Here is a 14,376-nt window from a genome sequence, read left to right on the forward strand (position 1 = left end):
AACGTACCCAACACTTCGTCATAGGTGACTCTACAGTCAGGCACACTGATGTTCCACTCACCAGGCTAAACAAGGAGAAAGTTACTGTCACAGCTGCCTGTCAGGTGCCAGGATCCACCAAATAACGCATGCACTCAGGTCACTCCACAACAAGTACAAATATGACACTGTCATTGTCCATGCTGGTGTGAATGACCTGAGACATACCTCCCTGGACTACATGAAGAGAGACATTGGAGGAGCTCTCCGATCTTGTAGCCCAGGCAGGTATGACCCTAGCCCTGAGTAGCATCCTGCCATCACCCAGAATGATACCACAGTACAAGGACAAAATGATCGACTCAACAATTGGCTAAGCTTCTGGTGTCATTCTAAGGGGATCCAGTATTTGTCTGCCTGGGACGACATGATCGACAGACCACAATTCTTTGTCAGAGATGGCCTGCACCTGTCGCCTTTGGGATTTCGGATACTGGGTAAGGCTCTTGCCACCCCTATAGTGCCTTTTTTTAGGCAAGGTTCAAATTACAAATTCACCACAGTAACAGGTACAAGCAAGCAAAATCTGAGGGTAATGCTACAAGTCTAAACCTCAAAATGCACTCACTCGAGGCACTCCTTAAAATGGAGAACATCGACATCTGTGCAGTGACCGAGACCTGGTTCAAAGCTCCAGAGAGCACCCCTGCGTTACCAGGCTGTAATTCATACCACACCTTTCGGCCACCTAACCCGGAATGAAGCACTAAAGGTGGAGTCGTGTCCATATTCATTAAGGATATCCACACCTCCATGCTAGTTGCACAGCATAATGCATCGGATATTATCCAAGTACAACTAACTCTGGGCAAGACCGCAATCCAAATTGTAGCTTGCTACAGACCCCCCCCCCACCATGTCCCAGGATTCCCACTCCTCATTTCTTGATACACTGGAAAGTATTAGGGTACAACCCAACACCCTACTAATGGGCGATTTCAACTACCCCACCATTAACTGGGAAAACTACTCGTGTACCAACTCTTGCTCAACGTTTTCTGGAATTCATAAATTCCAACGTCTTGGATCAACTTATTCACACCCCACACCAGGGACAGCAATATCCTAGACCTGGTCATTACCAACATGGGCAACCGGTGTTCCATACCAGAGGTCAATTCCTCGTTGGTCAGATCCGACAACAAGCTAATCACCCTAGACATCCACATCCCGCCCCCATCCCCAATTAGGGAAACCACCGTAAAAAACTTCTCCAAAGCCAACTTCACACTTCTTAAGACAGAAGTGGCAAACTTCATGATACCCATGCAGATGGACAATAGAGGTACGACTGCTGAATCCTACACAAATGCACTTTATAAGCACTTACACGAGTGCATGGATCATGCTATCCCTAATAGAACCAAGATGCTATCCTCCAAAAAAAAGAAATCCAATCTGGTGGCCCTCTGCCATAAACTCTACAACAGAAGAAAAACTGTTGCAAAATAAAGAGTAAAATCCCATGACTGGAGGGACTCCCTTGGTCAACCTCAGTAAGAAGCTGAGATGCCTCAAAATCCTCCAAAGCTAGTTACAAAAACAAAATTGCCACTGACTCTAAAGACAACCACAAAGCACTCTATAGCTATGTCAAGAATCTCAATGGCAACACTCCGATCTGCTCTGAGTTGCATAACAGTGCTAACTTTACACTCCTCTCACCCAACTTTACCCCCCCTCTCACCCCCTAGAGGGCCCATCTCTATACCAGAAGAATGCAAAGTTCCTGTAATCACGGCTGCACAGGTAAAAAAAAACACTCTCCAAAGCCAAGAACACAGCATCCATGGGACCTGACAATATCCCAGGCTGCGTTCTACACGAACTACAGAATGAACTGGCACCCAGCCTAAATACCATGTTCAATCATAGCCTCACCTCAGGCTTTGTGCCCACTGAATGGTGCACTGCGACGGTTAACCCACTCCACAAAGAGGAAGGCATGACGGACCCCGGGAACTACCGTCCCATAAGCCTGACGAGCCTGGTCTGCAAGGCCATGGAATGTATCATCATGGAACTCAAAGACATTGGTAATCTCCAAACTCTGGACCCTACCCAGTTCGGGTTTGTAAAAGGCAGATCATGTCTCCTAAACCCGATTGACTTCTATGAAGCAGTCACCAAAGCCATAGATGAGGATAAGGTGGTTCACACAGCTTATCTAGATCTCGCCAAGGCTTTCAACACCATCCCCCACTCTGGAATTATAGATAAGCTCACTAAACTAAGTATAAATCCCTATGTCACAAGATGGTTTGCCAACTGGCTCATGGACAGAACCCACACTGTGAAAGTAGCAGACTCCAAATCCGACTTCAGACCAGTAACAAGTGGAATACCCACAGGGTTCAGTCCTGGGTCCTTTCCTGTTTGGTATCTACTTCTCTGAAATACAGGCTAACACAGGTGGTCTTTGGCTAACAAAGTTTGCAGATGACTGCAAACTAGGAGCCATAATCGAAACTCCTAACTATGTGGACATACTACAAAAGGGCCTCACTGAGGCAGATGCCTGGTATCAAAGCCATGGCCTGAAGTTCAACGCCAAAAAGTGTACTGTCATCCCCTTTGGTAAAAACTCTGTACCCATGAGCTACCACATAAGTGGTAATCTACTTAAGGCCGAAAGTGTGATAAGATAACTTGGGACACAGGTGGACAGTAGTCTCTCCTTTGATAATCACATTGCCACAGTGGTCAGGAAATCCTTCTACGTGGCTCACATCACAAAAGGTTTCTCATCCAGACAAAAGAGGTCCTTGTATCCCTCTACTCATCACTCATTAGACCCATTATAGAGTACAATGCCCCTTTTGGTATGTACCTCACAATACATCTACAACAACTGGAAAGGCCACAAATACCTCACAGAGGATTACCGACCTCAAACAGATGCCCTACGCAGACAGTCTAAAAAAACTCCAGCTTTACTCAGTCGCATATCACCAACTCAGAGGCGATCTCTGCCTAACATACAAAGCTATGTCAAACCCAGAGCTGTTGGACATGCTCCACTAAAAGAAATCCCAATCCCTCTGAGCTACATGCTCTAGGGACCTAAACCTGGTCACCACAATAATCTGAACATGCTGGAGCGATAGATTCCTGTTCCAGAGACTTCCCATACTCTGGAACAGATTACCTATCTATGTCAAACAGAGCTCCTCATTAACACTCTTCAAGAAAAATCTTGATGGCTGGATGGGAAATAGGAAATTCACCCCAGGGATCACTTCTGTGGCTTTGCTCGACAGGGGCACAGGAAAATAATTTTCTTGGGTGGCGAAAGCCAGGGTACCTTTTTGGCTAGGCTTATATAGGCCCTAGGGCTAATAGCCTAGTACCTACCTATGAACCATAAAGAACAGACAATATTTGCCTGGATGAGCCCCCCACCAAAGGAATCTCCTGGGGGATCTGAAAGGACAATGGTCCCCACTGTCAAGGAAATCAGAGTGTGTGGGATTGGAAAGTCTTGATGGACAGTGGGCAGAGGAGGCAAAAGTACAGAACAAAACAAAATCAATTAGATAAAGAACGTCACTAAATATGGAATGATCTCCACTGACTGTAGTGCAATCCACTGGGGATGGGGAAATGGTATATTTAATAAAGACAATATCCCATCCCCATGTGACACATTTTGTTTCCATTAAATCAACACTGTTTGGCTTGCAGTCTTATTACAATACAGTGTATCACTGTAATGCAAATTCAATGAACAAGTAAGAGTACAAATATTTATTACACATGCTTATTTCCTCATAACATCTCACATTTGACGAGCATCACTTTGGAAGAATTAGAAAAAATGCATCTACAATTATCTTAATGTACATTAAAAAAGCTTGACATACCTTCAGTGACTGCCGTTTTGTAACATAGTTCTCTGAATGAAGTAGTTTTTCATATTCACTAAAAAACTGAAAAAATTACATCAATTTTATTTTTAAATACTACAAACACTGCAATACAGACATCTGAATACCACCAGTTAAAATTTTGCAACAGTTAAACACAACTGCAGTTACATGAGCTACTCAAATCACTACACCATTCACCAAGGTTCATCAGTGGGGTTACTTCCCCAGGCTATTAATTTTACTATGCAATTCTTCCATAATCTGGCAAACTGAACTACCACTGTCACAATTCATAGGGTAGCCAGGGTCAGAAAGTACAGTTGTACAAGTCAACTTATCATACAGACATTTTATTAGATCACTGTTGCAGCAGCCTAAGCTGTACGAGTTGCCCCCTGCCAAGAATATGACAACTGGCCAGTACTCAAAGCATTATGACATCTTCCATGCACCTTAAGTACTGAAGGCACGAGGAGGGATGCATAAAATCAGTGGTCAAGGCAATACTTCATCTTTTTTGCTACAGAATACAGGATGCTAGAACCTAGAGAAAGTACAGTTTTGTACCTACCATAAATGTAGATGTCCGAGAGGAATGCATCTGCAGTCCTTACAAATGGGTTGTCCTGTCGTCAGGCAGCCCTCGGTCGGCCGGATTCCAAAGTCTGGGTCTGGCTTCGGCTGGTGTCGCTCTTCACCCGACGTCATCGCTGTAGTTATTCGGGTATAAAGGCATCAGCCGACGCCATTTTCCTCAGTGTTTCTTGCCCCAGATGCCAGGTGCCCTCCTGGAAGGCTAAATTTGGATAAATGCCAATGATTCCAAATAATATAAAGTAAACATAAAAATAAGCATGTATGTACATATATACAAACAAATACACCATAATAGATCCCCCCCCAAGCTAGCTGGAGGCTGGCAAATACCCTAGGAGTACCTCAGAGGGGAAGGAGGGTGGGTAATCCTGACTGCAGATGCATTCCTCTCGGACATCTACATTTATGGTAGGTACAAAACTGTACTATGTCCTTCAAGGATGCATCTGCAGTCCTTACAAATGGGTAGAATACCATAGCTAAGCAAGGGGAGGAGGAAGAGTAGTGATTATGGTGTAGCTAGGATCCCTTGCAAAACAGCAGTGGCAAACCCTGCTCGGGATCTAGAGTATAAAGGCAAATTGTAATGCTTGGCAAATGTATGCACGGAGGTCCAAGTAGCAGCCTCTATAATGTCCTTGGTAGCCACTCCTCGTAAGAAAGCTGTAGTAGTGGCTGTAGCTCGTGGAGTGAGGCCTGATGTTTTCTGGAGTTTTCTTTCCATGGTAGGAGTAACACAATCTGATGGAATTTCCTATCCATTTGGAGATTGTCTGTTTTGAAATTGGTTTTCCTTCCTTTCCTGTGGCATATGCTACCAGTAGCTGGTCAGATTTTCTATTGGACTTAGTCCTGTCCAGATAGTAGCGTAACTGCCTGTGCACATCCAAGGTATGTAAAAGCCTTTCTCCCCTGTTCTGTGGGTTTGGGAAGAACATTGGGTAGGTGAATAGCCTGGTTTAGTGACACTCTGGATACCACCTTAGGCATAAATGTAGGATTTGTTCTCATAGACACTCTATCTTGATGGAAGATCAGGAAGGGTTGTACTGCCATTAGTGCCTGTAGTTCAGAGACCCTTCTAGCTGAGGTTATTGCCAGTAGAAAAGCAGTCTTCCATGACAAGTATTGTAATTCTGCTGTCGCTGCTGGTTCGAAGGGAGGAAGTGTTAATTTCTCTAGCACAAAATTCAAGTCCCATGCTGGCACTGGTGGTTTCCTGGGAGGTTTCACATTTTTAATTCCTCTCAGAAATTGCCTGAGCAGGGGATGAGAGAAGACAGGAGGATCCAAGCTATACTGTGCTGAAATAGCTGAAGCATGTATCTTGATGGAAGAGTAGGACAGGCCTGTGTGGAAGAGCTCTGCCAAGTACTCCAGGATGTTGGCCACGTTTACTAGAGTCACATCTTCTCCCTTTGCAGTACTCCAAATGAAATATCTTTTCCATTTTGCAGCATAATTCTTTCTTGTTGAAGGCCTGCGTGCCTCCAGGATTATGTCCTTAACCCTTTGGGATAACTTTGGGTTAATTGCTGTTATGTAATGTTCCAGGCAGTTAGTTGCAGAGTTTTCAGGTTTGGATGCAGTATTTTGTAATTGTTCTGTGTTAACAATAATGGGCTCAGGGGTAATGTCCATATTTGTTCTCGAGACATGCTCCTCAGCAATGGGTACCAATGTTGTCTTGGCCAGTCTGGAGCTATCAGAATGATCCTGGGACGGTCCTCTTTGATCTTGAGGAGCACCTTGTGCATCAAAGGAAGTGGTGGGAATGCGTATGCTGTCAGGCTTTTCCAACTGAAAGAAAGGGAGTCCACCTTCCAGGCAAGTGGGTGGTGCGTCCTCGTGCAGAATTTCTTTAGCTGGTGATTGTCCGGAGATGCAAACAAGTCTACTTGAGGCAATCCCCATTTCTTTGTGATGGCTTTGAAGATGTCCGGGTGAAGCATCCATTCGTGGGCATCTGTGGTTGTTCTGCTTAATATGTCTGCTAGAATGTTTTCTTTTCCTGGCACAAAGATTGCTTGTAACTGAATGTTGTAGGTCAGGGCCACATCCCATAGGTCCAGTGCCAGCCGGCATAGAGGATATGAATGTGTGCCCCCCTGTTTGTTGATGTACCACATAACTGTGGTGTTGTCTGTCCTTACCAGCAACTGACCTTCTTGGAGAAATGGTCGGAAAGACTGGATTGCCATTTTTACTGCCAGCATTTCCTTTAGATTTATGTGTAGGCACAACTGTTCTCGAGTCCATAAGCCTTGTATGCACTTGTCCTGCATGTGTGCTCCCCAACCAAGGTCTGAGGCATCTGTCGTGATGGTTTGGCTTGGTTGGCTGTTGCAGAAGGGTAGTCCTGGGTTTGATTGACAGGCATGAGCCCACCATAGGAACTCTTGTTTCAGGCATGGAATTATTGGGATTTTGGCTTCTAGGCTGTGCTTGTGCTGGGACCACAAATTCCTTAGGTACCATTGAAGCTTTCTCATGTGCAGCCTGGCACGAGGGACCAGGATTATGCAGGATGCCATGAATCCCAGAGCTTGCAGTATTTTTCTTGCAGTTAGGTGGTTCTGTTTGATTAATGCCAAGAAGTAGAGAGGTAGTTGTTCTTTCTTTTCTGCAGTTAGGAATGCCATTTGTTTTGATGTGTCCAGCTCTGCACCCAGAAAGGTTATTCTTTGGGATGGAGTCAGCTTTGACTTTTTTATATTGACTGTATATCCCAAGGCTTGCAGCAGGTAAATGACTCTTTGTAAGTCTTCTGCTAGTTTGTTTTTGTTGTCCGCTTGTATCAGGCAGTTCAGGTATGGATAAATTTGGATTCCCTGTAGCCTGCAATGAGCAATTACTGATGCCAGGCATTTCGTGAACACTCTGGGCGCAGTAGATAAGCCAAAAGGCAATGCTGAGAATTGATAATGCTCTGATCCTGCAAGAAATCTGAGGTATCTTCTGCAAATTGGACTTATGGGGACGTGCAGGTATGCCTCCTTGAGATCTAGAGTTACCAGCCAAGACTCCTTGCCCAGCATGGGAAGAAGTTGCTGTAGGGTCAGCATTTTGAATTTTGGAACAATAAGGAATGTGTTTAAAGCGGACAGGTCTAGAATGGGTCTCCATTTGTTTTCTTTTCTTGGAACCAGAAAGAGTCTGGAGTAAAATCCTTTTCCTTGCTCCATAGGTGGTACCCTTTCCACAGCTCTCATTCTTAACAGCTGAGATATTTGTTTTAGAGCTTCTGTCCTTTGAGAAGGTGGTAGGTTTGGCATTCCTCTCTTCCCTGGTAGAGTATGGAAATGGAACCTGTAGCCTTGGTCTATAGTTTGTAAAATCCATTTTTCTCTTGTTATGCAGTGCCAGTTTTTTGAGAATAATGTTAGTTTTCCGCCTAAAGGTGCTTCTAGTTGTTCCCTGGAAGGCGGTGCCACTGCCAAGTCACTGTGACTGAGCTGTTGTTGTGGTGGTGGTTGCGTGTGAACCTCGTTGGTTGTTACCCTTGCCATTGGCGTCCCCTGTAGGTACCTCTGGATTGGTTTCTGCCTCTTGGACGCCTATACCTGCCCCTCTGGGCCTTAGAGGAATCTGGAAAGGACCAATGTTTGGAAGGCCAGTTCCTGCTAAACCTTGGAGGTTGAACTTGCAAAAAATCTTTCACCGTTTGTACAGATTTTGCCTTCTCTTCCATCTTTTTTAGTACCTGTTGAGCAGGGGAACCAAATAAATTGACCTTGTCCATGGGTGCATCCAAGAGTTTTGATTTGACATGGTCTGGTAATGCTTGTTCTTTCAACCATGCATGTCTCCTGATAACTGTGCCAGTCATGGCTGATCTAAAGGAAGCCTCCAGTGCATCATAGCCACATTTTAAAGAATGGTTACTAACCTGCTGTATGTTATGTACCATTTCCTGAACATATTTCTTATCTAAGGATTCTTCAGAGGAAAGCTTTTTAGTTAACTGGTCAAGCATAAACTCTTGATATTGAATCATATGAAACTGGCAGTTCAAAGCCCTAGCTGACAAGGTTGCAGAAGTGTAAACTTTTTTACCCCATCTCTCTAAGGATCTGGATTCCCTTTCAGAGGGGAGGGGGTTTCTAGTGGAAGTGGTAGCTACAGCTTTTGGGCCCTGAGCAATGGTCTCTGGATCTGCCAAGGGAGCCTTGTATAAATGATGGTGAGTGTCCGGGACCCCGTAAAACCTATCGGGCTTAGCAGGAGCCGGAGGTAAAGAATCAGGAGCAGTGCAAGCATCATTAAATGCATCATCTACAACAGAAAGGACTGGAGGTATAGCCAAAGGCCTATGTTGTGGCAAATGTAGAAAGGTTCTAAGCCTTTTCCTGGAGTCTGAAAAATCTTGGCCCTGCCACTGGAATTGTTCTCTCATAGCATGCAATGTTTCCCCAAAGGAAAATTCCTCAGGCGGAGAGGCTGAAGGAATGGACTCTTCAGCATCAGAGTCTTCGTAAGGAGAATAAGGAGCCTCAGGAAGTTCTAAATGTTCTGATTCATCAGAAGAACCATCAGAGGATACTGGTTCAGGGGGTTCTGCTCTAGGCCTCTTTTCTGGAGGGGGGTGAGAGGACCTGTCTGGATGGGGCTGGGAACCACGAATTAAAGAAATTAAATCCTCAGCTAAAGATAACATATGTGAGCTAGTGCTGGGCCTGAGTGGGGGTGGTTTGGTAGGCACAGATTTTGAAGCTTTTGCTGCTTTGGCCCTGGCAAAGGCCTTAATAGACATGGCTGCAGGAGGCCTAGCAGCTCCACGTGCAGGGGTGGAAATATCCAGTGGAATTGTGTCTGATAAATCCTGGGAAACCGCCACAGAAGGCTGATTTTCAGAAGCAGATTCCACCAGGTTAGAGGAGGCCTCGGTAGAAGGCATGGTTTCAGCTGGAGAAGGAACCGCTATCTCGGTTTCGGCCGAAACCGAGACACTCGCGGTTTGCTTAATCGCGGTTTCGGCTGAAACCGCGGACCGCGAGCGTCGGTCCTTTTCTTTTCGTTTTTTCGAAATTTGTGCTGTCGGAGGGTCCGACGGCATAATGTAGGCAAAATCAGAGCCGAAAATTTGTTCAGCAAACTCCGACCGACGTCTGAGCGTCCGTCGGTTAAAAGAAGAGCAGGCTAAACAAGCTGCTACGTTGTGGTCTGGGCCTAAGCAATGTATACAGTAGGAGTGGAAATCCTTATGAGGTATTTGTTCCCACAGGATAAACAATTATTAACTTTCTCTGACATCGGCTGAGGCAAGAAAGAGTCCCCAACGGGGTACTTAGCTTTTTAGAAGTCTTCGAAGTAGTATTCGGTAGTAGTAATCTCTGGATCTGACCAACCGGCACTTGCGAACAGCTTCTGCTTCGGGCGCCACGCGGCAAGAAAGACTGTGGAAAATGGCGTCGGCTGATGCCTTTATACCCGAATAACTACAGCGATGACGTCGGGTGAAGAGCGACACCAGCCGAAGCCAGACCCAGACTTTGGAATCCGGCTGACCGAGGGCTGCCTGACGACAGGACAACCCATTTGTAAGGACTGCAGATGCATCCTTGAAGGACATCATGAATATGCTACTTCTGACTTATAAAATGTTTGTGTGAACGTGTATGTATTTATGAAGATATAGATAAAAATCAGCCACATACAGATATTCATGTGTCTTGTCTAGGTGGGAAAGGCCAAGGTTTTGAACGGTAATTCCTGCTGTATCGGGGGTGGGGTGGGGTAGGGTAGGAGACAGGTAAAATTCTTTCATAGTTTTAATTTAATTTCCTTTTTTGCCCACTTTCTCAAAAACTTGCTCAAGCTGGCAGACCAGAATTCCTTGTCCAATGAAGCATCTAGTATTTCAGCCTTTACCTGACAGGGGGCAAGACCTGATCTATGCATGTCTGTGGATGACAGACCCTGTGGCAACTAAAGTGTTAGTCACATTTGAAAGGAGTGCAAAAAGCATCTAAGGTGTCAGTCACATTTTAAGGAGTGTCAAAAGACTTGTAAAGCTTCTCTGGCCATCTCCTGGATTTCTTTATATAAGGTTCTATCCACAAGAGTCTACCTTAGATAGCATTTTGTCTTTGAGAGATTCAAGGTGCTTAAGCATATGGAATTGACAACTCAAAGCTTTCATTGCTAGGATGGCAGAGGCTTAAGCTTTTTTCCTAAATCTGACCAGTAATTTGCTTTCCCTGTCAATAGGCAGGGGGGATGTCTCGTTGGTCCTTTAGATGCAACTTTAGTGGATTCAGTGGAGATAACATAAGGATCAACCTTCAGATTTTTAGAGGTGCTTATGACTTTCAAGCACTTTGTAAAACCTGTCTGGTTTCCTAGGATCGGGGGTAGAGTGTCAGGGTGTAGAGTTGTGTCTTCAAAAACATCTAATACGGTGGTTCTGAAACTTTGCAAGCTGGAGGACCCCTTTAATAAAGGAACATTTTTGGCAGACCCCCATATTTTAGATTGTGTTTTTAGACAAATAATATAAATAAAGCAACATCTGAATTTTAAAAATTGTTTAATTTACAATCCTTTGAAAAAATAAAACTAGACTGCAGCTTCTAAAACTGATAAACTCAGCATGCATTTGAGTTAATTTCTAGAATAAGTAGTTGTGCATTAAGGCAGTGCCAGGAAAATGCATCTGGCCAGTGACAGATTAAGTTTACCTTTGGGCTGTTTTCAAATCATAGTCCCTTTGTACACATTTTAAGACCATGCAAAAGTTCTTTGATTCACCTTCCTCACTGCATAATTAAATTATAATACACAATAATTAACTGATATCCCTTGTATAACAGCATCACTTGTTAGAGCATTTTACATTGTTTTGAACATTTTTCCAGTAAGCAATGAAACAAAACATATTAACCAATAATGACAAAATTGCCCATTTCAGAATATTTCAACCATAAAAGGCCACTCAATGTTGTCATTACAATCCACCAATATCAATCAATATGCGCAATCTCTGCAGAAGTAAAAGTCAACTGAATAGTTCCACCTAAAGATATCTTTAACTGATGAAAAGGTTGCTGCTAGCAAACTATATTTCAGTGTTTCATCTACAAATTCAGTGCCTGATGCCCTTTAATAATAAATTGCCTACTATGTTATTTATTTCCAGTTTGATAATTGGGGAGGTCCACTGGGCCCGTTTTCAGTGGAGGCCCGGGGAGAAAAGCTCCGTATTACATACAATTAAAACAAGCATAGAGTTTTACATTTAGTCCTTGGGAGAAAAGCTCCGTATTGCATACAATTAAAACAAGCATACATTTATGCAATTATACATAGAATTATAAATGTTTTAGAAAACAAATGTAAAATTATATATGGAGTTGTATCAAATTGAAAAGGTGCACAAAGAAAGGAAGAAAGAGAGGAACAAAATTAAGAGAGAGAAGGGATAGAGAGCTATGTACAATAGTTACATGGTAACCATTCTTTAGATTCAGAGCAAGGCAGTTGTAGGGAAAAAAAAACAGCATGTGCATGAGGGAGTACATGTATAAGCATGTGCATGAGGGAGTACATGTATAAGCATGTGCATGAGGGAGTACATGTATAAGCATGTGAATGAGGGAGTACATGTATAAGCATGTGCATGAGGGAGTACATGTATAAGCGATATTAGGAGGAGTTAGGTAGGAAGAATGCAATTACATTTCCAATTTTGGGAGAGGTGGGAGTGGAGCTGGGATGTGAAGAGTTCGAAGCTTGTAGTGATTCTTAGCAGGGGTGGGAGGGAGTTCCATTTTTTGGCTAATGAATAGGAAAGGAGAAACTGGCCAGGGGGACGTTTTGGTTTATATACAGAAAGTAGATTTTGTTGGGCAGATCTAAGGGGTCTGTGCGGAGTGTAGAATGGTAAGATATTAGTAAGAGCAGAGCATGCAGTAGGTTTAAAGATTATGTTGTGGGCTGTAGTAAGTTGAAGGTAGACAAGGTGGTTAGGAAGCTCTAGCCACTTTAGCATGTGGAGAGAGGTGCAATGATGGGAGGAGTGTTTACATTTAGTAGTGAATTTAACAATTTTGTTGTAGCAGATTTCTAGTTTTGAGGTGAGGGGATTAGAAAGATTGGTTAGAAGTGGAGCACCGTACAACAGTGATGGTAGTAAACAGGCAGAAGCTAGAGTTTGCCTTGTAGATGGAGAGAGAAAGTGAGCGTTTCTATATAACATACCTAGCTTCTGATGGGTTTTTTTGATATTAAGCTGGACATGTGCATCGAATTTCAGGTGTTCATCAATAGTGACCCCAAGAAGTTGAGCAAAGGGGGCAACTTCTATAGTGGAGTTGGCATGGCTGATGATATTGAAGGATTTGCTTGTAAAGTGTGACAGTTTTTGAGGGAGAGAAAAGAAGGATTTTGGATTTATTGGCATTAAGTGAGAGATGGTTTTGAAGCATCCGGTGCTCAGTAGTTGTGAAGGCCAATTGGATTTTTGCCTGGAGCTCAGTGAGACTAGGAGCAGAGCAGACTAAAGTGGAGTCATCTGCATATTGCACTATTTTAGTGTTAGGAATGGCGGTGTGAAAATCATTGATAAATATATCGAAGAGGTTTGGTCCTAGTATGGACCCCTGGGGAACCCCGGTACGGATAGGAAGGAAGGTAGAGGTACCAGTTTGCCATTTCACAGCCTGGGATCTGTTAGAGAGATAACTGTGGAACCAGGTAAGGCAGTTTTGAGAGAGATTGAGGTTAGAGAGATGATTCAGAAGATGGGTATGGGAGATGGTATCAAATGCCTTAGATAGACCTAGGGCGATGGGGGAAACGATTTCTCCATAGTCACGAGCAAGGTTTATTATGTCTAAAAAAGACAGGAGAGCAGTTATTGTACTATGGCCAGGATGGAAGCCATGCTGGGTATGGGTAAGGAGTTGATTATTGATGAGGAACGGCATAAGTTGGAGATTGATGCATTTTTCAAGGATTTTTGACATTAGTGAAAGAATGGTGATGGGTCGGAAGTTAGAGATGTTATTTTTGCCTAATTTGTGGAGGGGCAGGATAAAGGCTGCACGCCACAATTTGGGGACATACGATTCCTGTATGGATCTATTGATGAGAATGCTGATGGGAATGGCGATACCATCTGCGGCCAGTTTTAGAAAGAGTGAGGGAATATTGTCAGGGGCGTTGGAGCATGGCTTAAGTTTAGAGAGAAGCTTTTTGATGTACATTAAAAAATGTAATGATGGCAAACAGAAAACAGGATCATAGTTACTAGGCATCTCATCCAAAGGAGGACATTCAGGACTGTAGCACCCCACCCCCTGAAAAGTCAACACAGTATCAGCAATCCATCGACATGCTCTGGGAATAGAACCCACAGCCATCTGCATCAAAACACAAGTGCGCTATCCGCTGTGCTACTAACACTGCTTTAAAATTCTATACCACAATAGTGATACCATTTGCTAAACAAAACAGTTGCACATTGTTAACAGACTTAACATGATCAGCAGCAAACTTCTCTTCTCTTGAAGCTCAATTCCTTGAAAATGCACTTGAAACTCAGTTCCTTGAAAAATGCAGCTTACTAGAGGGGATTCAGGCTCTTGTTTCTTGTAGCTAAGGTACAGAGTTTGAGCCTAAGCAAATTACCACCTGCTAACCCTAACTAGGGCATTTCTCTTACACACACACACACACACACACACACACACACACACACACACACACACACACACACACACACACACACACACACACACCAACCTCTTAGTACAAGAAATCTGGACAAAGCCCAAAATAAATACGGACAGATTATAAATACTGCTCTTATGAACTTAGAAAATTGCTAGAGCAGGATTTGTGTTGGTATGCTTTTTTCTCATCTAAAGCA

At 43.6% G+C, this 14,376-nt stretch overlaps 1 protein-coding gene across 1 annotated transcript in view; it reads right to left on the reverse strand.

Annotated features, from left to right (window-relative positions):
• The window catches only part of CAB39 (calcium binding protein 39), a 1,351,479-nt gene that overhangs the window by 308,496 nt on the left and 1,028,607 nt on the right, over window positions 1-14,376 (reverse strand). The window contains exon 17 of the mRNA XM_044070040.1: window positions 3,903-3,968. Coding sequence (XP_043925975.1) covers window positions 3,903-3,968 — 66 coding nt within the window. The remainder of the gene's footprint in view (window positions 1-3,902; window positions 3,969-14,376) is intronic.

Source organism: Protopterus annectens, chromosome 4.part1 (assembly GCF_019279795.1).
Source record: "Protopterus annectens isolate FY-2018-M chromosome 4.part1, PAN1.0, whole genome shotgun sequence".
NCBI classification, from domain to species: Eukaryota; Metazoa; Chordata; order Ceratodontiformes; family Protopteridae; genus Protopterus; species Protopterus annectens.